At 25.8% G+C, this 22,823-nt stretch overlaps 1 protein-coding gene across 1 annotated transcript; it reads right to left on the bottom strand.

Annotated features, from left to right (window-relative positions):
- Nucleotides 1-1,110: 1,110 nt before the first annotated feature.
- On the bottom strand, nucleotides 1,111-15,539 carry LOC126550441 (uncharacterized). Its single transcript, XM_050202019.1, has 8 exons — nucleotides 15,522-15,539; nucleotides 13,165-13,332; nucleotides 4,542-4,738; nucleotides 3,934-4,078; nucleotides 2,280-2,410; nucleotides 2,093-2,215; nucleotides 1,421-1,489; nucleotides 1,111-1,364 (listed from the first exon to the last, which is right to left on the bottom strand). The coding sequence occupies exons 3-8, from the start codon at nucleotides 4,614-4,616 to the stop codon at nucleotides 1,194-1,196; spliced, it is 714 nt and encodes a 237-aa protein (XP_050057976.1). The 5' UTR covers nucleotides 4,617-4,738; nucleotides 13,165-13,332; nucleotides 15,522-15,539; the 3' UTR covers nucleotides 1,111-1,193.
- Between the last annotated feature and the right edge of the window lie 7,284 nt (nucleotides 15,540-22,823).

Genomic DNA, 22,823 nt, shown 5'->3' with positions numbered 1-22,823 from the left:
AAGAATACATAAAAACAAATTATTTTTTTAAGCGTTTGAAGTTTAAATATTTAAAACAATTCATCAATAACATGAGTATTTACATTGTAATTATAATTGTAGCATTTAAAAATAAATTTGTATATATAAGTAACAATTGAAAATTTATCAATATTTTTTAGAAGTAAGACATAAAATTATTATAAAAGAAGTTTAGAGTTGGCCAATTATTTAATTTTGGAGTATTCAGGTCATTAAAACATAAAAAACATTTTCACCACCCAATTTAAAATATAATATATATTACATATTATATCCCACCACGAATCGTATAATATACCACATTTTTTTTTTTGTTAATATATTAATTAAGAGAGTGTTTACCATTTAGATCTTTTGGAAGTTAGGAAATGAACGATACAAACTAAAAAGGTTGATAAAAGTACAATTTTATTTGTGTTGTGTAATGAGCGTTAAAAATTAATCCATATACAGATCGAGTAATTATTTAGCTCAGTAAATCAAATATATGTATATTTTATAATCAACTATTAATATTACTTATTTTGTCAATAATGTGTTTTTCATTAAATATTCTAAATTTTATCTATGTAATGTTTATATTAATGCTATTTGTAAAATAAACGACAAGTGTATGTATTACAAGTCAGTAACTAAATATATAAATAATAATTTTTTAATTAATAATAAACATTTAAAATAGTAATTAATAATTATAAATTTTATGTTTGTGACAATAAATAGCCAAAATTGTCCTAAAAATAACGAATAATAATTATCGAATGAAACCAAATTAACATTATATTATATATAATGTAATGTATAATATAATATCAATAATACTAAAGATGGCCAAAATACACATTGTAGTTGACGGTTCCGAGAGAATACAATAGATAATTAAATCTGTGTGTTACACCTGTTATGGATATTGGATGGCGACCAAGTATACTGTGTGTAATATTGTACTTGAAAAAAGAGGAACACGAGTAAAGTAGGTATTAATGAACTATAGTAGATAATGTTTGCGCGATATAGAAGAAGAGATTCTGACTTTAATTTGATATCTAATGAATAATGAATAAAAGCTTAAAAAACGAAACTGTGTCATAATGACGTATAATATGTATTATAATTATTTGTCTTTAAACATGTTAATAATTGTGGTTGGTGTAAAAATTTTAATTATGCTATTAATTACGATTATCAAATAATTCACAGGGTTTTGATGTAATACCATTAAAACCATCTAGCAAAGCGTAAAAGGCAAAGAATGGTTTTTCACATTTACAAGTATTATTTTTATCTTCAAAATCAATATAACGAGCAATAAAGCCAGCGCCATATTCTTTCGAAAATTTACCCTAAAAATAATAAAATTATTAAAAATACATACATTTATTTGTAACAAAAAAATTACCTTTTCATTGTATGATGCTATGGTATCTGAACACCAATCACATGTTACGGTTGACGGCAATTCACACAACTATGAATATTATTTTGTTAGTCTAATTTTATAATTTACACATGTATAATAATAATTTTATATATTATAAAAGAATGTAAATATTTCAATAAAAGCTATATATCTATTTTGATTTGATGGCTAATATAGTTGCGGGTGCATACTACTAGCGTCCGAATTAATATCAGTAGGTGCTAGTTATTTCCAGCATAAATTAATACTAACAAGTTGTATAAAATATTTATGTCCACCTCCCAACAATGGGACTCAAATTACCATTTATCAGTTAAATTTATTATCTGAAAAATATACTTATTTTAGATGGAATTAACATGCAACCCAAGTGGCTTAGGATTAAGCGAAAGAATGAGGATAACGTAAATTTAAACTTAATTTGATAGGTTTTTTATTTAAGTTCTATATTGTATATATAATATTGTTTTATACTCATAATGCCTTTGACGAGATAATTATTCTTTAAGTAATTAGTATAAAGTTAGTATTTTATTTCGTTTTTAGTTATTATAAGATAATGTTACTATTCCCCCACGACATGGTGTATTAATAACCTTATCTAAACTGACAAATAATAAATCTTTGTAAGCTTATATTTAATTTTTATACCTTTTCATTATTCATACCACAAAGAATCAGTGTATCATCAGGTGATTCTGGGTTTGTTTTAAATTTAAAATATGTTTTTGCTTTTGGAATATTCGTTTTTTGTAAGACATCTGCTAATATATCCTAGAATTAGAGAATAAATTAGAAAGTAATTATTTATTTTTAATCGATAATTATGTTTAAATACCAATGTATGTATTATATTTTTTGCAGATTTTATAACAGTTCCGGTTTTGAAGTCAGCATTGCATGGATTAAATTCCTCCATAGTAACAGCATAAAAATCAATAGATACGTCTAATACTTTGAAATCCAACCCTTTTAAAATGTTTGAACATAAAAATTATTCTATTTATTTCTACAGTGAATACATATATACAAATCAATATTTATTAGTAACATTTTATTACACAGAGTATATTTTAAGAGTATTATTAACCATTAGGTTAGAGATTTAAATAACTGATTTAATGTCAGCCAAAATAGACATACAAATTTATAATTATTTACAATCATGCAAGAAATATTGTTTTTTTTTTTTTTACAAGAGAAATACAATCTGTGTTCTAATGTACAATAAGAATATGTTCTTATAGTATAACACAATATGAACATTTAAAGGGACTGGTGACACTTCCAGTTGATTTGTGGAATTTTATATTTGTTTTAGATTCCGAAAGAAGTGATGAATGTTTTAATTTTACAATGATTTGTGTTTTTTTTTATATTTGCATTTGTGTATCTGAGTACAGCAAAACTTGTTGAAATTAAACTTCAATTTAAAATTGTTGTGACAGTTTCTGATAGCAAACTGAATATCTTTGGTGCATTATAGAGGTCAAAGTTAAACATACCTATTCCAGTAGTTTTTAAAAAAATTGGGAAAAACAAAAAAAAAAGTTATGGAAAAACGGGAATTTTAACGCAACACCAGTTTTTGACAAAATCCATTTTTTGATATAGTTTAAACTCAAAAGTAATCATTGTAAATACTTAAAATTTTTACATAATGTTTATATTAGCGTTATCTATACACAGTTAAAATTTCAAAATATTTTGAATTTTTTAAGCTTTTTATAGACAACTGAAATTTTAGATTTATCTGACTATTTTTTTTTGAAATGTCAATAAAAATATTTTGGGATACTTAAAAGACTTTCATACAAGGTTTCTTGTAAGTGGTTCTTATTGTAGTTGAAAAAAATCAAAAATCGTTATTCACAATTTTTTGTTTGTAAGTTTATAACTTTTAAATCAGTCAAAATTGTGAAAATGTTCAAGTAATTTTGTAGTTAAAAACCCATACAACTTTTTGCATTTATTTTTTAGGTTAAACAATTTAATACTTAGTTTGTGAAGAAAAACTTATGGAGAAAAATCTAAGCGTTAATGTTATGAGTGTATTGAAATTTTCATGAAATCGCTTAACTATAATTATGTATCATATATATTATTTATCAATATTTTTTATCATTCAAAAAGTATAAGTCGTAGATAATTAAAAATTTCACCATTTTTTAAAATAATCATTATCTTTACATGATTTAATTTTCAAAATATCTCGCTTATGTTAAGGTTACTTATAGGTATTTGAATATTTGCTTTTGTTTTGTTTTAACGTCGTTAAAATTTATTTGAATAAGTAAATGTTTTTGAAAATTGTATACAAAGTTCCATAATTTAGTCTTATATAGAAATTAAAAAGTTATAAGAATAGGTACTATTTTCTTTGTATTATTGTTTCATGTTCATATATTGATAAAATTTGTCAAAATCATGAATATTTGAAAATTATTATGTATAGTGAAAAATATAATATCTATATAAACATAAATACTCACATACGCGTTTTGGATCGTTATACTGATCTATAAGGAATGATGCAAATAAATCCAACCCAATCGCCAGATTTGGAAACTTTTTTTTCAGCACATCAAGATATATTTTAAAATTTTCAGTAAAGTTTGCAAATTCTGGGTCGCTAGGCTATAGAATTCAATATTATGTATTATACAAATTTGGTAAATTATTTTTTATATTATTTCAGGTATTATTTTATGGTAATACGACCTTAAAAAAATATTTTTATATAATTTATATTATTATTATTAATAATTATAATATATTTCCAGAAAAACGCTTTTGCAGTGATCATCAATGTAAATGAAAAAATATATAATACATAGAATAATATGACTATAAGTCACCATCTTAAAAGTTCTTGAAATGTGAATATTAATTATTTATCTACAAATATGAGATTTGTACAACGTTAATAATTATAAGAATTAATAACCGGTTGGGTGTTGAGATGGTGGGAAGGGGTACAATGATACCTTACCTTTTAAAAGTATATTAAAAAGTCTTTACAAACGTACTGCATTATAATAAATTTAGACATCTTGGGAATTAATTAATTTATAAGAATTTAAATTAAAACAGTTCTTACTTCATAGGTTATACCAACAAGTATAAGACCATCGATCCCCTTATGTGCCTCAAAAAATACTTCTAATGAATTCATTTCTTTTAATGCATTGGCTTCTGCACATCCATTACCAAGCACATTAGCCCAATCTGTTGTCGTTTCCCGGCCGTAGTATAAATATACATCCTTATCACTGGCCAATAAAGTGTCTAAAATTGCTATATAAATTATAAAACAATTATTACATATTATTAAAATTAAGATTTTTACCAGGTTATAACTTTTCAGATAGAATTTTTAGACAAAGGCCTAATGTAGCATAATAATTTTAAAAAGGGTACACTCAACGAAAAAAAAATAATAAATTCAAAAAAAATAAATAAATAAATAGATCGATTTAATAAAATAGTTATTAATAATGACCCCATAAAGTATTTATTAATTTGATAAAATAATATTGGTAGATATGGAATTGATAATTATTTGATAAAAATTGTATTATTATAATAAGATTTTTATTACGATAATAAAAAATATTTTATAAAAATAATAAATAGTTTATACGATCAACATTTATTTTATCATTCCTTAACAAACCAGTAGGTAATCGATTAATATAAACTTTTTATCATCTTAATAAAATTATTATTATATTGAATAATGATATTTGTCAAAATAACAAAATAATATATCGTTTTAAAACTAATAGTGATTTTATTCTATTCAATAAAATAATTTACCTATTGATTTAAATATAACAATTTGTTACCTATATAAAATTATTATCAGTCAAATAACTAAAATGAATATTATTCATAATTTACTAAAAAATATATATTTATATATATATACTCGTGTTTTAAGGATATAAATAACATTTATTCATAAAAAGTACATAATCATAAAAAATATATAAACAAATAAAATATATGCAGATTATAATAATACATAAATGATTATTAAACAAAATTATTTTAATTTTATATTAATATGTGATATAAAAATACATAGGCAATAAAGATGAAGAAATATAAAATAGAAATGCTATATAATATTATAATACATGTTAATATTCTAATTATATTTTATAATAAAAATGTGTTAATAGTTTCTTAATATAAAGATATAAATATTAAGAATATAATTTTAAATATAAATAAATAAAGTATAGGTACCTAGCCTAGCAAATAGGACATATAGGGCATAAGGTAAACAAATACACCTAATTAAATTGTAATAATCATAAATCAACACCATTATTTCTTTAATTCATGTATAATTTGAGTAATAATTGCGTGTGAAGTATCATATTTAGTAGTTATATTATAAAATAATTTTTGTATATACATCCACACAGCAGAAGATTGTAAAGGGTATTGATGATTAAATAAATGTATTATTTTAAAACATACATCTATTGCTATTACTGTACAAAAAAAATTATATTTGATAGAATCAAAAAATAAATATATTTGTTCTGGCTTTAATGGAACACCAATAATGACAATAAATGGTTGAATGGGTAAATGTTTGTCTTTTAAATTATTTGTGTATACTTCTGATGCGGTTATGGTATTGTGAAATGTAATAAAACTATTTTGAGAATCCTTGATTGAATATTTTATTATGTTTTTTTCCCATTTTCATCTCTAATCACTTTTTTTTTGTTGTAGGGACAAAGAAAGAACGAAGTAGGAGGAATAGTACTATGTTTTGACCATCTAAAAAAATATTGTATCATTTTATAGTAATAAACATTAACAACTAACAAGTAGTATATTAGTATATTATACATTTATTCCTTTAGGCTATATTATATTATAATATTTTATTATTACATTGTATTATTGTAAAATAATTTTCGAATAAATATCTATAAACAGCAGAAGATTTAAATAGGTAAGTTTAACTATTAAATAAGTAGATACGTAAGTGTTGGTAAGATCATACATGTAAACTAATTGAATTAGGTATTCAAACTATACTGAAAAAGGTGTATTTACTATTAAAATACATGCTTGCTTTAATAATAATTTTATAAATTACCATAGTAAAATATTAAAACATTGAACTGTAATTTATATTAATAATAATAATCTAAAATAAAAATGATAAGTTCACATCAGATCGATGTTGGCATAATTAGAATATCAAGTAATTCGTGACATGGGTATAGGTAATACATCAGTTATTTACACATATTATATTATAATTTATAAATATGTAATTAACAACATTACTAAAATATATAGCTTAATAGCTAAATTATTATTATTATTCGTGGGTTTATTATTTATATAGTATCACAGTAACAATTACCAATATAAAATAGAAATGGTAATTTGAAGTATTTATAGACAATTCGTTGCGTTTGATTAAATATTGACATCGCTACACCATTGTGGCCGTGTGGGTACTATACGTCTTACCTATTATCGATTATTCGCAAAATCATTATGAAGTTCTCAGACAAATTTAAAATGAAGTTACAAATTCCGTTACAGAACAAATAGACATTAACACTGACGTTAACGCCCAAAACAAACCACCTACGCCAGTTTTTGTCAAAGGTGTTGAGGATTTTCTTGAACTGTGCGTTAGGCTTATTGAAATAATTGGTGTGGATAATTTTATCTATAAGTATTCTGCAGATAAACTAAAAATACAAACCTCAAATCCTGAATTATACAGAACCCTAATTCATTTTCTCAAAGACGAAAACGTGGAGTATCACACTTATCAGCTCAGAGAGGATAAACCTTTAAGAATTGTTATAAGTAACTTACATTCTTCCACACCCATTAAAACTATCAAAGAAGAACTTGAATTCAGACTCTTTGAGGTTAGACAAGTAATTAATGTACTTCACAAAGTAAACAAAAATCCTCTTCCGTTGTTCTTTGTTGATTTGGAACCTTCACCTAAATTAAAAGAAATCTTTGAATTATCATCCTTACTTTACACCAAAATATGAATTGAAAAACCATACAAATCCAAAGTAATAAGTCAATGCTTGAAATGTAAAGAACATGGTCATACAAGGGCTTATTGTGGCCATCATCCTCGCCGCGTACGCTGTGGAGCTGGCCATCAAACCTCGGACTGTCCAAATCCACGAGACGCCCCACCTAAATGTGCACTCTGTTCCGAAAATCATCCTGCGAATTACAAAGGCTGTTCAATCTACAGAGAACTACTACGTCGAAAAAAACCAACTTCAAAAAGTAATATTGTAACTGATAGTATTAGATATAAGTCTTCAAATGTACAAAGTAGCCACCCATCAAATGACACTTCATTCAACAAACACCCTGACCAATGAAAATCCTATGCTTACGTCACATCAAATCAATCCAACAATCATGCACACTCCTCAAATCCTATCCCTCCTGATGTTGACGTAAATAAAATAATTTCAAGCTTCTTAGAGGAATTTAAATCTTTTATTAATCCATTCTTATTATTACTTACCAAAGTAATATCAAATCTACTGGAAAAGAAAAATGATTAACTCTCATAGTAAAAATTTTAACTCTGTTACCAACAATTCTCTCCTAACCTTACAGTTAAACGCGAATGGGTTAAAAAGTCATGCTCACGAACTAGAAGTAATTTTAAATAATAAACGTTTAGCTATAGCACTAATTACTGAGACACACTTCACTGAATATACTAAAATTTTTATTCCTGGTTATAAATTAATCCATACCAACCACCCTGACAATACGGCACACGGAGGTGTAGCTATAAATATCAAGTTAAACATTATGTTCCAAATTCTTCCTAGTTTTTCTCAAGACTTCATACAATCTTGTGCAATTGTTATAAAACTAAATAATTATTATTTCACCATAGCTGCCTTATACGTTCCCCCCCCAAGCATAACATAACCTTTTCTAAGTTCTCCCAGTACTTTAATATAATAAAAAACAATTTCATTATTGGCAGTGATTATAACGCCAAGCACCAAGCAAGGGGTTGCTACACCAATAACCCTCGTGACACCACACTGCACAACTTTACAAACACAAAAAATTTAAAATTTCTGCTCTTCCTGGGCCAACCTACTGACCTTCTTCACCTCAAAAAAATCCAGACATACTAGACATCTTTGTAACAAAAATTCCCAATCATATATTCTGTCACACTTCTAACCTGCTTGACTTAAATTTTGATCACTCAGCAGTTCTAAACGCTTCTCCTGCATTTCAAAAAACTCCCCTTTATCTTTTCAATCGATCCACTAATATTGTAAAATTTCAAGAAACTATCAATGCAAATATTAAACTTAATATCAAACTAAAAACGCCTCACGATATTGATTCTGCAGTTAATAATCTAACCAAAACAGCTGCCTGGTCTGCTACAAACTTAAATTTATCTCCACCTAAGTACAATCTGATCCCGGAACAGATAAGAATTAAGATAGTTGAAAAACGTAGAGCTCGAGCCTTTTATTAATGTACTAGACTACCCTCTCACAAACAAAGTTACAATCGACTATCAAAATCACTGTCAAAACTGATCGCTAAACATAAAAACATAGTTTTCACTTATAATCTAACCAATCTTTACATTGTCCATAGTAGTCAAATTAAAATTTATATTAATATCTTCAAAATCGCATTCAGAATCAGTACTATTTTCTGGCCATATAATTTCTTGAGTGGACACATTGAATTGAATTTTTCTACTAAGTATTTAAAAAATTAAATTTAAGTAGGTTAATATTTTTTTATAATAATATATTTGTTGACAAATTTAAGTTATGTTAATTGTAAAAAATTATAATAAAAAAAAACTTAAGATTTAAGTTAACTATACAAGTTTAGAATAAACATTTAAACAAATATTTAGGTAATAAAACCTAATATTAAGGTAATTATACAAGTTTAGTATACACATTTGTAAAAGTTAACTAGGCATATTATAGGTACCTACATGACTGTTAAAACAATTCTTTTAATCGTACAAATGTTTGTCCAGTTGATAGGTATTTTAATTATATTCAAGGGTGGACCACTGAATGTATCAATATTATTTATCGATAGTTCATCATATATTTGTGGCTCATTAGGTATTTCGTAAGCCAGATAGTGTTCATTTAAATTATTTAATAAATGCTTTTTAGCTAATATCATAATTTTATTATTTTTGATTACTAAAAGAATAGCACTTATTTCAAAAATAAAATGTTGATTAGCACCCTGAATTAAATATAAATTTTCTTTATATGTTATGTCGCGATAATGTATTTCTTTGTATATTTTATATTGAACTACCTGCAAATTAGTTCTGTTAAATATTATGTTTTGTTCTGTTTCATTTATAGTGATCTCATTTTTATCAAAAGCAATTAGTTCAGATTTTGGACTTTTAGAATAAGAATATTTTAATTGAAATTTTTTAGCTAACGTTAATGTTATATTTTTTCGAGTTGATGTAACTTGTGCATATATTTTAATCTTCTTATGTTTCCCTTCAAATCGAAAACACCAAAATTGTCTTGGAGGGCCAGATTGTCGTATAACTGTTGGATCTAGTATTAGTAAGTGGTGTTTTGGTTTAAGGGTATCATTAAATAATTTAACATAATTTATTATCATTGTATATTTTTATTAATTTTTGAAGTTGTAAAATTTGATCTTCAGTAAAAGAGTAGACTAATAGCAAATCAATCAGTTTTAAAATAGCTAGTTTATAAATAATATTAATAGATTCGTTATAATTAAAGTCATTTTCCATTATTTCTTGTTCAGAATTATTTTCAATATCTACAGTGTCCATAGGGTTTTCATTATCATTATAACTGATGGACTGTTCCAATAAGAATTGAGAACTTGATGAGGGATTAGTACTAGACATTTTATGCTTATTATTAACATGTCTTTAAAATTTTGGTAATGATGAAAAAATATGTGAACAACGACTTTCACAACATTTATAAGTACTATAAGCAGTTAATGAATGAAACATTTTAAAATGTACAACAAGAGAGGAGAGATTTTCGACATTAATTTTACAAATAAAACAAATCATTTTCCTTGTAGATAAATGTTTATTTAGTAGTATTTTATATTAAATATGTATATATACCTTGTAATTAGTAAAAAAATTGTATTGTGGTATTAAATTGTTTTACTATATTATTTTAATTATTTTAATTTGTATAAAAATTTAGTTAAAAAAAAAATTACTTTTGTATTTTTAATTTTATACAGTTTAGAACTATATATTGGCTGAAAACTAAATAAAATAAAATAAAAATGCATTCTTACAAATTTATGTCAATATTTCTAAAAATAAAATTATAATGTACTTACTTAGTGGCCAGTAAGTTGAAGCGTTGAAATAATGTATATTTAATTTTAATTTCAAAACAAATTAATATCTATATAAGCTGAAAAGAAAACTGTCAAATAACTGAAAAACAGCTTGAGTCCTCGAAGATGTGAATTTGCGAGTTGTGAGCGTTGCGAGTTATGACACGACAGTGACAAAATATTGTTAATAGGTATTAAGTAATAAATTATTGACAATAATTTTCGTTGTGCTTGCAGTACGATGTACTGCTTTTATAAGAAAATTTAAAAATGGAAAATCGTATTATATTCTTTGACATTCAAATAGGTATAAGACTATAGGCATGCAACCGTGTTAATATGTTGCATATATATAGGTCGATCATCGTGTTTCCTTATTTTTCTGTACAGTTACTTTTCATAAACTGGAAACACTATGGCCAACTCTGTATAATACTAATTACTAAGTGTAATTTGCTGTGTTGTTGGAATCGGCCGTTGAAATACGCGAAATTTGGACAACATTCTAAGATTTTTAGTATAAAATATTATGTCAATTTAACAAACGATTTATTCGTTCAATAAACAATTTAATCAAATTACTGAAAACAAAATTATCATTATAATAAACCAGATTTATAAAATCTTCAATACGCATATTTCTCTTTTTATTAAATCACTATTATTTCTATTGACATAATATTTTTTTTTGTTACTTTGACAATTTACTTTTCCTTATTAATAAAGGCGTTTTATTGAAGATTGAAATAATAATTTATTAAAATTGATCATTATGTTTCGTTGAGTGATAGTAGTAATATATTGGTTGATTTATTGTAATCTATACCCGAATTGGTGTATAATATTTTTGGTGTCCCGAATCTTTAAAGAAATCTAGCTGATATAGTGAGGTATTTCAAAATTGGTTTTGTCGTTTTCTGTAAGTTTCAGTGAAATTATAATGATTTTATCCTAAGAAGTAGGACTTTTCGTCGACTACTTGGTAATGGTGAGATTTTGGGTAATTTTTTGTTTTTTTTTTTTATAAAATTTTAGATTTCAAATTTATAGGATATAGGTATGTGAAAATCGAAAAAATTTACAAATTATTTTATAGTTGTAAATTTAAAACATTTTTAATATTTATGACTGAGGTTAAAAATTATACATACAATTTCCCATACGTATTACTTCAAATCGTTTGAATTTTAAATTATCCCGAAACGATAACGATTTATCCTTTAAACGATTTTTAATATTTATTATTATTCAAAAATTATAAACCGTAATAGACACTTGAAACATACAACAGTTGTTTCAGTTGCCATTTTCTGTACATGATTTAATTATGGCGGGGTGTTCAGGTTATTAAAACATATACCACATTTTTTCATCGCTAAGTGTTAAATCACTATGCTGACAAATCATCTTCGTTCAAAATCGTTTTTCGTATACAATGATACCTAATATTGATTTAATTTTAACACATTTATTAAAGTGAACTACTCTATAGGCTCTATAAGCTCCACTCGGTACAGTAGGTACAGAAGAGCGTTAACACTTAAGTACCAATTAATTTTTTTACGAACATTTTATGATTAATAGCTATAATCATTCTTACTTATAGATGCATGTGTAGTAAAAGTCTAGTTTTAAAAATATGTATGGTTATTTGAATGTACAAATTTATTAAAGCAGACAGCATTGTATCTGATATTCTAAATTATAATGTTTTCATAATTGAAGAGCGTCATAAACCAAACGACTATCAATGGAACAAAACAAATCTAAGATAATATAAATTAATCTTCTATTTATATTAAACCCGGTATTGAATGAAAAATTAATTTTGAGTTATTATAGATTTGCAACTGCAAAAGTTAGTACAACATTATAAATTAAAATAGTTGTTATTACTTTTTTACTTAATTGTGTTTTCAATTTTCGGGATAAATTGTTTATGTTTTGATGTTAGGTATTACTGGTGTTTTAAAATTATTACATAATTACTACATAGTTTTATAGTTTACTTTATGTCATGATATTCATTGATAATCATAACATTCACAACTAATAAGGTCACTCAACTTTTTTTAGTGTTAGCGAAAATATTCTGTCAATCTTTCTCCGATCATTATCATTTATCAAGTTCAATTTGATACTACATTATATTGCATATAATGTATATATATCTATCTGTCTATCTGTATTCATAATATAATGTATCAGTATACTTAATTAGGATTCTATACATTCTCCAATACATAACGATTTTTGAATTACAAAAACCACCCAAAGTAAAGTTGAATTATTAATTATATATTTTATTAGTATATAGTTACCATAATCTGAACCTGATGTTGATGGACCAATACAGTAATTTTTATCAATTAAAGCTACAAGGTAATTTAAAGATGTGCACTCTGCTGGTATTTCTGAAACTTGTATAGGCGGCCATTTACATACACTATCGCGAAAATTAGAATAAGAACATGATGATATTCCGGGACCTAAAAACACAACAATAACTTTTATTATTTGAAATAGTCTTTTCGTACACAACGATGAATACATGATGAATGTTAAAATGTTATTAATATTATTGGACTGCTGCAGGAGACAAAAAAGCTATTACATGTACGAGTTGACAAAATAACATATAACCCTAGAACGCATAATGTATAAAGTAATCACTGTATTTTAGGTTGTATGGAAAAAAAAATGTAAAATATAAAGTTTAAATTCTGTGTGCTCAACAAATCAATAAATTAAAACTACTAAAATTATTACAATTAATTAATTCCTACAATAAATATATATATATCAGCTCTATTCATAATTATTTATAAGACCATGCACATATCATAATCATAATCATGATATTATTTTATTTTATTTAATATTGAGCTCACCTTTTAAACTTTGAGAATGTATACGTTCTGTTAAGATGAGAAGGACACAAATTAAAAGTAATGGTTGAGGAAAATACATTTTTATTAGTATTGTGTAAGGTGCAAAATTAATACTTTATTCATACAAGTTGACAAAGTTCAATTTTTTAATTTAAGTAGACCGTTATTATACACGTCTTTACACTAAATATAACTATTGTAATTAGTTATTCTGAAAATGCGTTTCCAATTATAGATCTGAATACCAAGTGTTTGTTTTACATTTCCGTACGTAACTACATATATTCTGTTGTTTTTTAAATTTAAAGTAGACAGTTAACCAACTGTATAAATAGTGATAAATAACTGTAAAGAGGATATTTATGATTTAAAAACAGCCAATATTGTCCTAAAAACAATAAATAATTAACGAATAAAATCAAATTAAAATTATAGGTAGTATCACCTCCGCACTTCATTTACATGATGTATTGAGAGCGCATACTAAAATTGATGAGAAGGGATTTAGGTGTTCAGTAATGATCGGGTCATATAACGCATTTTGTGTTTGAACCACCTCTTTGTCTCGGTGAACGCTGAGTTCATCCCTGTGGTGTAATTATCTATATATATAGAAGTCAAAGTGGAAATCTTTGTTACGGGTTTGCTTCGAAACGCCTAGACCGATTTCGCTCATTCTTTTTTTGTTTGGGTCGTAATTGCCAGGAGAAGGTTCTTACGGACAAAAAATTTGAAAAAGTTATCAGGTTAGAGAGGTATGACGAGATGGTGATGAAATTACAGAGGCGCCATCTGTTCAGCAAATAGTAAACTATATTTTTGGTAGTCAATGGAAACCATTTAAATAAAATAAATAATTTATTTAAAATGTTATAGCAAGGTTGTTTTTAAAAATGTAAGCAAATAGAAATACAAACTTAAATCGTTGTCATAGTAAAAAAAGAAATTAAAAATCTATTTATATAAAAATGGAGACAAAAATGTATAAGACAATGCATAACTGTCACTGCAGTTCAGCAAGAAAATAAACTTTATTAATGTCGCTATTGATTATGATTAAATATAATAGTTACATATCTGTTGTTATATTTTGTTAAAACCATATCAACAAAAATAAGAATTAGCGAAATAAGTCAATGTCCACAGTAAATTTCAAATTCACAGCAATAGATTAACATAACAAGTTATACCAAGTTTTATTGTTTTACCAACAGGCAACAATACAAAAACCACGAGATGGCACATTATTGTTTTTTACCCACTGTAGTAAAAAAAAAAAAATGATATAACTTTGAAACTTAAGTGTTAGAAATTATAAACTTCTTATACACATCTCGCGGGCTCCGCAATCCACCACGTGTGATAGATCGATGCTTACAATTTACACGGTACATTCATAAAATCGTATCACAAATTTAGTGTGTAATAAGAAAGCATTTTACAAAATTCGCATATTAAAGTGGTGCTTTCACAAGATTTTTGAGAATCAATACAGTCAATGAAAATGTCTAAGTTTTGAATACCGTTAAATCGAATAGTAAATAACAAATTAATCAAAATTTGAATCATATTATATAGAATTGGCATTTTTAACGGGCAACGAAGTGCACGGGGTCAGCTAGTTATTATATATTCAAAGCTAGGCACTAACTAGCTATATATATATATATATAATATATGTATATAGCAGATCTATTTATAATTATTTATAAAATCATGCACATATCAAAATCGTGATTTTATTGTGTAATTTTTAAATAAAAAACAATTTATTAAATTGAGCTCACCTCTTGGAGTTTGAGGATGTACACAATCTGTTAAAATAAGAAGGATACAAACTAAAAGTAATGGAGTAGACCGTTATACATTTTACAATAAATAATTTTTATTAGTTATTCTGACATTAATGCGTTTCTATTATTAGCTGAGTACCAAGTGTTCGTTTTACATTTCCGTATGTAAATACATAAATTCTTTTTAAAAAAAAAAAAATTTAAAAATATGATTTACACTCTGTATAAATAGCAATAAATAACTATAAAAAGGACATTTATGATTTAAAAAAACAGCCAAATTTGTGCTAAAAACAATGAATAAATATTGAATAAAATAAAATCAACATTATATCATCACAAGACTTTAGTAGACTAAACTAATTAATAAAATATCATTTTTAAATTTACATACATAGAAGTAATGAAGGAAGGGAATTAACTCTTTCATTTTTGAAGCTGTCGCATCTGTTGTTACTTCAATCCGTGTAACGTAATATAATATGAAAATTGTGTTTGGTTTTACTTTTATGTTTTTTGGAAAACATTCAACCATATTTAATCACAAACCATTGTAAATTATAGCTATTATATAAAGCTCATTCAATTTAGCTTTCATGTAATATATTATATGTATATTAATTATTATTATCATAAAACTAATAAAATCAACATTAATGTGGCCACCTGTAAGGCATCATACTATTCATATTCTTCACTGTATTCGATGAGGTTGTGGCTTACCCCCACGAAGTAATATTACTTTACAAGCACAGCGGTGAAGAAATACGGCTAAAAATAGGTACTTATAAAATCAAAGAATAATGTCTACGTTGTTGAAAACAGGACGTGAAAATTACAAATAAAAAAGGAGACACGCACACGTCTTGTTTGCAGCAACATTGGCCTTGATTGACAATCACGCTGTTTTTTCTGTTTTTTGGCGTTGATAATCATTTTTAGGACAAAATACTATTAGAATACAATATTTACACATTAGTTATTCTTATAGAAAATCTTAGAAATTAAAAGTAGGTCTAAGGTAATCAATAAAAATAATTTGTTGTTAATTTAACTTTTTTTTATCGAATTATAAAAATTGAATTCCAAGTTCTTCATAAGTGGATATTTTTACGAAATTGGATATTTAATAATAAATTTACTTACATGCTGTATTATTTATAATATATTAAAATAAATTAACTTATTACTAAAATAGCAATATAATTAATATGTAATTACAATACTTATACAGGTACTTAGTATTATAGACTGACTGTCTTCGTTGAAAATCGTTTTTCGTATATGCGTATATGTTACTGAAAAATATGAAAATTTTAGTAATTATCGTGATTCGTGATATTCTAGTCATTATCGATAGTGATTGGAAAGGATAAAGATAATGTTCAACTATTTGAAAGTCTAGCTACCTCCTCCCAATTATCCATTCAAACTTCAAAGCATGTCGTTTAGGATGATAAATTTAATACATCAAATCATTACGAGTGATTCAATAATGTATAAATATATTAGGTATTTCGTACATCACGTAGATAATTTTTTTTTAAATGAATATTTAAAAGTTATTTTTATTATATATTATCAAATTTGACTAAAATATCATTTGTTAGCATTTGGATAAAACAAATCAAATCTTAATATTTCTATTAATTTGCGCATTAGTCAATGTAGTTAAATTTATTAAATTAGTTTTAAAATTTATTTATGATAAAAAAGCTGTAATAGACAATGAGATCACATAAGATCACAGGAAGTTTTATAAAATAACATTTGATTTATATTATTAAAGTAATATCAATAACATTCAGGGGCGGAGTACAACAACAATATTAATTACTTTTCAATAATTAATAGGTAACTACTCATATAGTCATATCGTTAGTTAGGAATGAAAGGAAAAACATGTCTGTACCCCGCTATATAGTTTAAATATAGAACATGACTATTCACACTAATATAGGCTAACAATCATGTTTTGGTTTGAGCCATTGTTCGACGTGTTTATCACGTTATTCTGCAATATTTTGTCAAATTTATCAAATCGACATGAAGCATTTCCTCGTTGTAGTTCCGCTTACTATGAAAATATATCATCAGATTGGGCTTGGCCATATAATAGACTAGCTGACCCCGTGCACTTCGTTGCCCGTTAAAAATGCAAATTCTATATATATAGATTCGAATTTTGATTAATTTGTTATTTACTATTCGGTTTAACTGTGTTCAAAACTTAGACATTTTCATTGACTCTTTTTTGATTCTCAAAAATTTTGTGAAAGCACCACTTTAATATGCGAATTTTGTAAAATTCTTTCTTATTACACACTAAATTTGTGATACGATTTTACGAATGTACCGTGTAAATTGTAAGCATCGATCTATCATTGTTCAGGCTCTACGTTTATCAGTCAGTGAGTTACTCAAGTCATAATATTATTATAGTCATTCTGCTTACCGTTGCCGTGAGACTCTCTTATGATTATGAGAGCAGTATATTTTCATGTAGGCAATCCACACGTGGTAGATTGCGGACCCCGCGAGATGTGTATAAGAATTTTATAATTTCTAACACTTAAGTTTCAAAGTTATGTCATTTTTTTTTTTTACTACAGTGGGTAAAATACAATAATATGCCATCTCGTGGTTTTTATATTGTTGCCTGTTGGTAAAACAATAAAACTTAGTATAACTTGTTATGTTAGTCTATTGCTGTAAAAAATGTATATTAAATATATATATTATAATCAAGCTGTCCCGACACGGCGTTGCCCGCGTATTAGTTGGTTTTTTTTGCATTTTCGTAGGCCATGTATTAGTGTTATTATGTATGAGAAAATTTAATAAAACATATAAATATGGTTTATCACGGAGATATGAAAATTTTATATTAAAATTGCATTTAAATACCTATGTACTATGTGATACACCATACTATATTGTGTATTATCCCAGCACTATTTTCAAATTAATTAATATAAGAATGATCTATGTTTATAATGTTACTAACTAATATTTATCTTGCTCGTTAAATATACCAACTCTATATGACTCAAACTTTGTTCAATTCATTATTTAATATTCGGTGGATTATGTTCTAGATTTATCTTAAGTTTTCTGTGGTCCGGAATAAAAATTCTGATTCGCTGAACTGCTGAAGTATATTATCATTTATCAGGTAGGCAATCTATCTGCGGTAGATCGCGGACCTAGTGCTGTTTGTATGTAAGTGTATGATTTAACTCTAATAAATATCAAAGTTATACCAAGTTTGACATAGTACGGTGGATTATATTAATCAATTAATACATAATCCTAACCCAACCTTAACGCACTAAAATCCGATGAGAGCGTCCAGCTCGCCGATGATGCGTCTGGCAAAAAAATAATCAAGGTTATTGTAGTCACAACGTGCATTCACGCGATTGGCAAGTTTAATTTAATTTAAATTTAACTATTGCTGTGAATTTTAAATTTACTGTGGCCATTGACTTATTTCGCTAATTCTTATTTTTGTTGTTATGGTTTTAACAAAATATAACATCAGGTCTATAACTATTATATTCAATCATAATCAATAGCGACCTTAATATAGTTTATTTTCTTGCTGAACAACTGCAGTGACAGTTGTTGTTGTTTTTTTACACCCAGATTCCGAACTTTTCTGGTGTATTTTCTTAAAATTGTATTACATAAGCACATTTTCCTGCGACCAATAAGAGGAATTATATTATATTATATTATATTCATATTATTAAATGGTTACCAAATGTTATCAAAATCCGTAATTCATTATATTAATTTTATATATTACCATAGCAACCACAAATAAATAAATATTATTCTCAAATCTTATAACCCCCATAGCAACCATTTATAAACAAAAATTTCTATCGTAAATCTCAATATTCCTGTTTGAGCACATATTATTAATAATACATATTGAAAAAAAACTATCCTATCTTTTAAGTTGGACCAAATTACACGGGGTGTAAAAAATTTCATCAAAATCGGTTAAGTGGTTTAGGAGTCCATCGAGGACAAACATTGTGACACGAGATTTATATATATTAAGATGGTACCTTGTTAAACATTGATTGTTTCTATTTCGATTGTCGTATAGATTTAAACATAATTTATTATGTTATAGCAACCAAACATGTAAGAATAACTACTTTTAATTTTAAAACTAAACTTTTTGTTGTTTATTCTGTAATTAATTGTTATCTGTTTTGGTTTTGTTTTATCAATAAGATGAAAATTATCCTTAAATGTCTGTTAATAGTATGTGTCACTTAAATAAAATGAAAAATAAAGTACCACGTTATACTGTACAATATTCTTAATTTAAAAATGAAAACCGAATGCTATTTTAATATATTATAATTTGTTTTTCAGTTTAATTAAGCAACTTATTAAAAGTAAATACAAATCTTGACAATAATCAATGTAGTAAAATTATTGAATGTTAACTAAAAATCAGGTTTTAGAGTTATTTATCAGTACATATAATTTTTTTATTTAATAAAATTATATTTATCAAGTATCTGTAATTTAAAACTAAATTTATCTTGGTTGAATACATTGAGAATTTCTTAAGTTTGAATTCTGAATCTTATTTTATATTTATAAGGTATCGCGATTTGTGGTACACATATTAAGAAAAATCGCTATGTTGAATAATTTTAAATTAATAAGCATGTACTCAATTTTTTTCCAAATTTTGTTCTCAGATTTTATTAAAGTCATTTATTTTAATGAATTTTCTTCAAATTCATTAACTTGTTATGTTTTGATCCACGCAACCCATTTCTAAATATACTTTTTAACATATGAGCAAATACTGTGTAAGTACAAAATTTCAAAATTTTGTTCGCATATTTTGTTTTATTTAGTTTAAAATAACCAAGTACTAGAGTAATTTACTTATATTGAAATATGAAGTATAATAATGTGTGTTTCACTGACATTTTTGTGACCTGCTTGAGTACATAATTAAATTGACTTAGCAATAAGTGACATTTGCCAATATTTTACTAGTAATATATCGATCTACGATTACCTCAGAAAATACACATTGTACGTATAACTGTATAAGTAATGAATCGTTTATAAAACAAGTTTTTGGTGTATTACTTATTTACATTTCTTAACGCCAATTTACATCAAAATAATTGTATATACATTTTATAAACAGTAGGAAAACCCCATAAGGGTACCTTTTTTCTTCAGAAACCATTGTAGGACAGCTTAAAAATATATTCTGTAATAACACATATTTTTAAATGTCAATATTAGGTATTATGTTAACTAATAAAATAAAAATTTTATCACACGGCGTTATGATTAGGCTATTTAGGTACATTACAGCGGCAGCTGTGTGTCTATTTTACTACTAATAAATAATAAGTACCTATTATACTTGTATACTGTACTGCAATAGTGTATAGTATTATTTTTTTTTACGAATTTAAAAATAAATCTATATGTTTACCATAAAAATAAATTGTTACAGGACTTATGTAACGTATTTAAATTGTTAATTAAAAAAATGTGTATGCGCTAAAATATTTATTTTTACCTTTAGCTTTGAACTTATTATAATATAGAATATATGTTTGTACATACATAATTATTATCCTATATAAATGCATTTTACCGGTCGTAGCACTCAAATTATGAATTAGGGTTTCAAAAACGCTGTATGTATCCAAGTTACCTGGTACTGGTCAAAATGTATGGGTGTTCAGACGTCGGAATAAAAATGTTTAACAAACATTTAGATGCTCATAATTGTTATTATTCTAATTTATATGGAGCTAGTATATATGTATGTAGCGAGTATAGCAGCGAACGGAATAATTTACAATTTATACACACGTTTTCATACATTTTTAACCAAGTTTTTCGTACAATGTTTCCAGATTTCTATAAGGTTACTTATTTGAATTGATATTATAGATTTTAAAATTGTATACACTATACATCACTAAATATCTTTAAGTCGACAAGACTTGTACATGTTGTTTAATCCAACCATATTATTATTAGATTAATACAATGGTGTTATAAAAACTAAAAAAAAAAAAATATTTATATTGACATATTTTATTCATCTCAATAACTCCTTATAAACAGTATTTTTGGTACTGTCTTTTGGGGCTAAAATAACCAAACTACTGTCAGAGCTAACTCTAGAACATCCGTCCATGTGAAAAACATGCTTCTCTCAAGTCAATCCCTGTCATGCTCAATGATTGTCCTTGAGACTTATTAATAGTCATAGCAAAGCAAACTTCGAGTGGGAATTGTATTCTTTTTAATTCAAAGGGATAATCAGTTGGAATCATCGGTATTCTCGGGATTAAAACTATGTCTCCTCTAGCGCTCCCAGTGATAACTATAACGTCTATTACATTTTTGTGCAGAGCTTTAACTTGCAATCTTAGTTCCTTTCTGATCCAAATTTTTCATACAGTTCATCATTGAGGTACACCTGCCACCAGCTCACATTCGACAACCATATTAATTAGTTTTTATTAATTTGTAAGAATGTAATAAATTTTAAATAAGAATTAGAAATAACCGTACATAAACTGGGGTGTGTATACGAAGACGCATTAATAATTAATATTCAAAAATAATAAGTAAAACACCTTGTCCTCGTGTATGCGTAAATGCGTAGGGTATTTTACGAGTTTACGACTTCATGTTATCATGTTTTTATACATTATAATTAGCTATAATAATAAAGTGATAAATGTGTTAACACATAAATCAGGTTGTTATAGCAACCATTTATAAACAAAAATTATAAACAAAATGTCTATCATAAATCTCAAAATTTCCGTTTGAGCAACCCTTTAAAATGCGGATTTTGAAAAATCCTTTCTTATTGCACAGTTAAAATATGAGAAGAGCCTCTATTTCAAAATTGAAGTCGGTACGTTGAGTAGTTTTTGAGATACAGCGATCAGTCAGTCAATGGTATTTGGATTTTATTTACATAGATTATCAAATTTGACTAAAATATCATTTGTTAGCATTTGGATAAAACATATCAAATCTTGATATTTCTATTAATTTTCGCGTTAGTTAATGTAGTTAAATTTATTAAATTATTTTTAAAATTTATTTATGATAAAAAATAGAAAATGAGATCACATAAGATCACAGGGAGTTTTATAAAATAACATTTGATTTATAATATTATAATAATATCGATATCATCCAGGTGCGGAGTCGGAGTGGCTCTAAAATTCTTACCGGGCAAACCGATAAGCAAACCTTTTTAATATT

This window comes from Aphis gossypii, chromosome 2 (assembly GCF_020184175.1).
Source record: "Aphis gossypii isolate Hap1 chromosome 2, ASM2018417v2, whole genome shotgun sequence".
Lineage (NCBI taxonomy): Eukaryota > Metazoa > Arthropoda > Insecta > Hemiptera > Aphididae > Aphis > Aphis gossypii.
The sequence above is the reverse complement of the archived record's forward strand: the minus strand, read 5'-3'. Positions and strand labels throughout refer to the sequence as shown.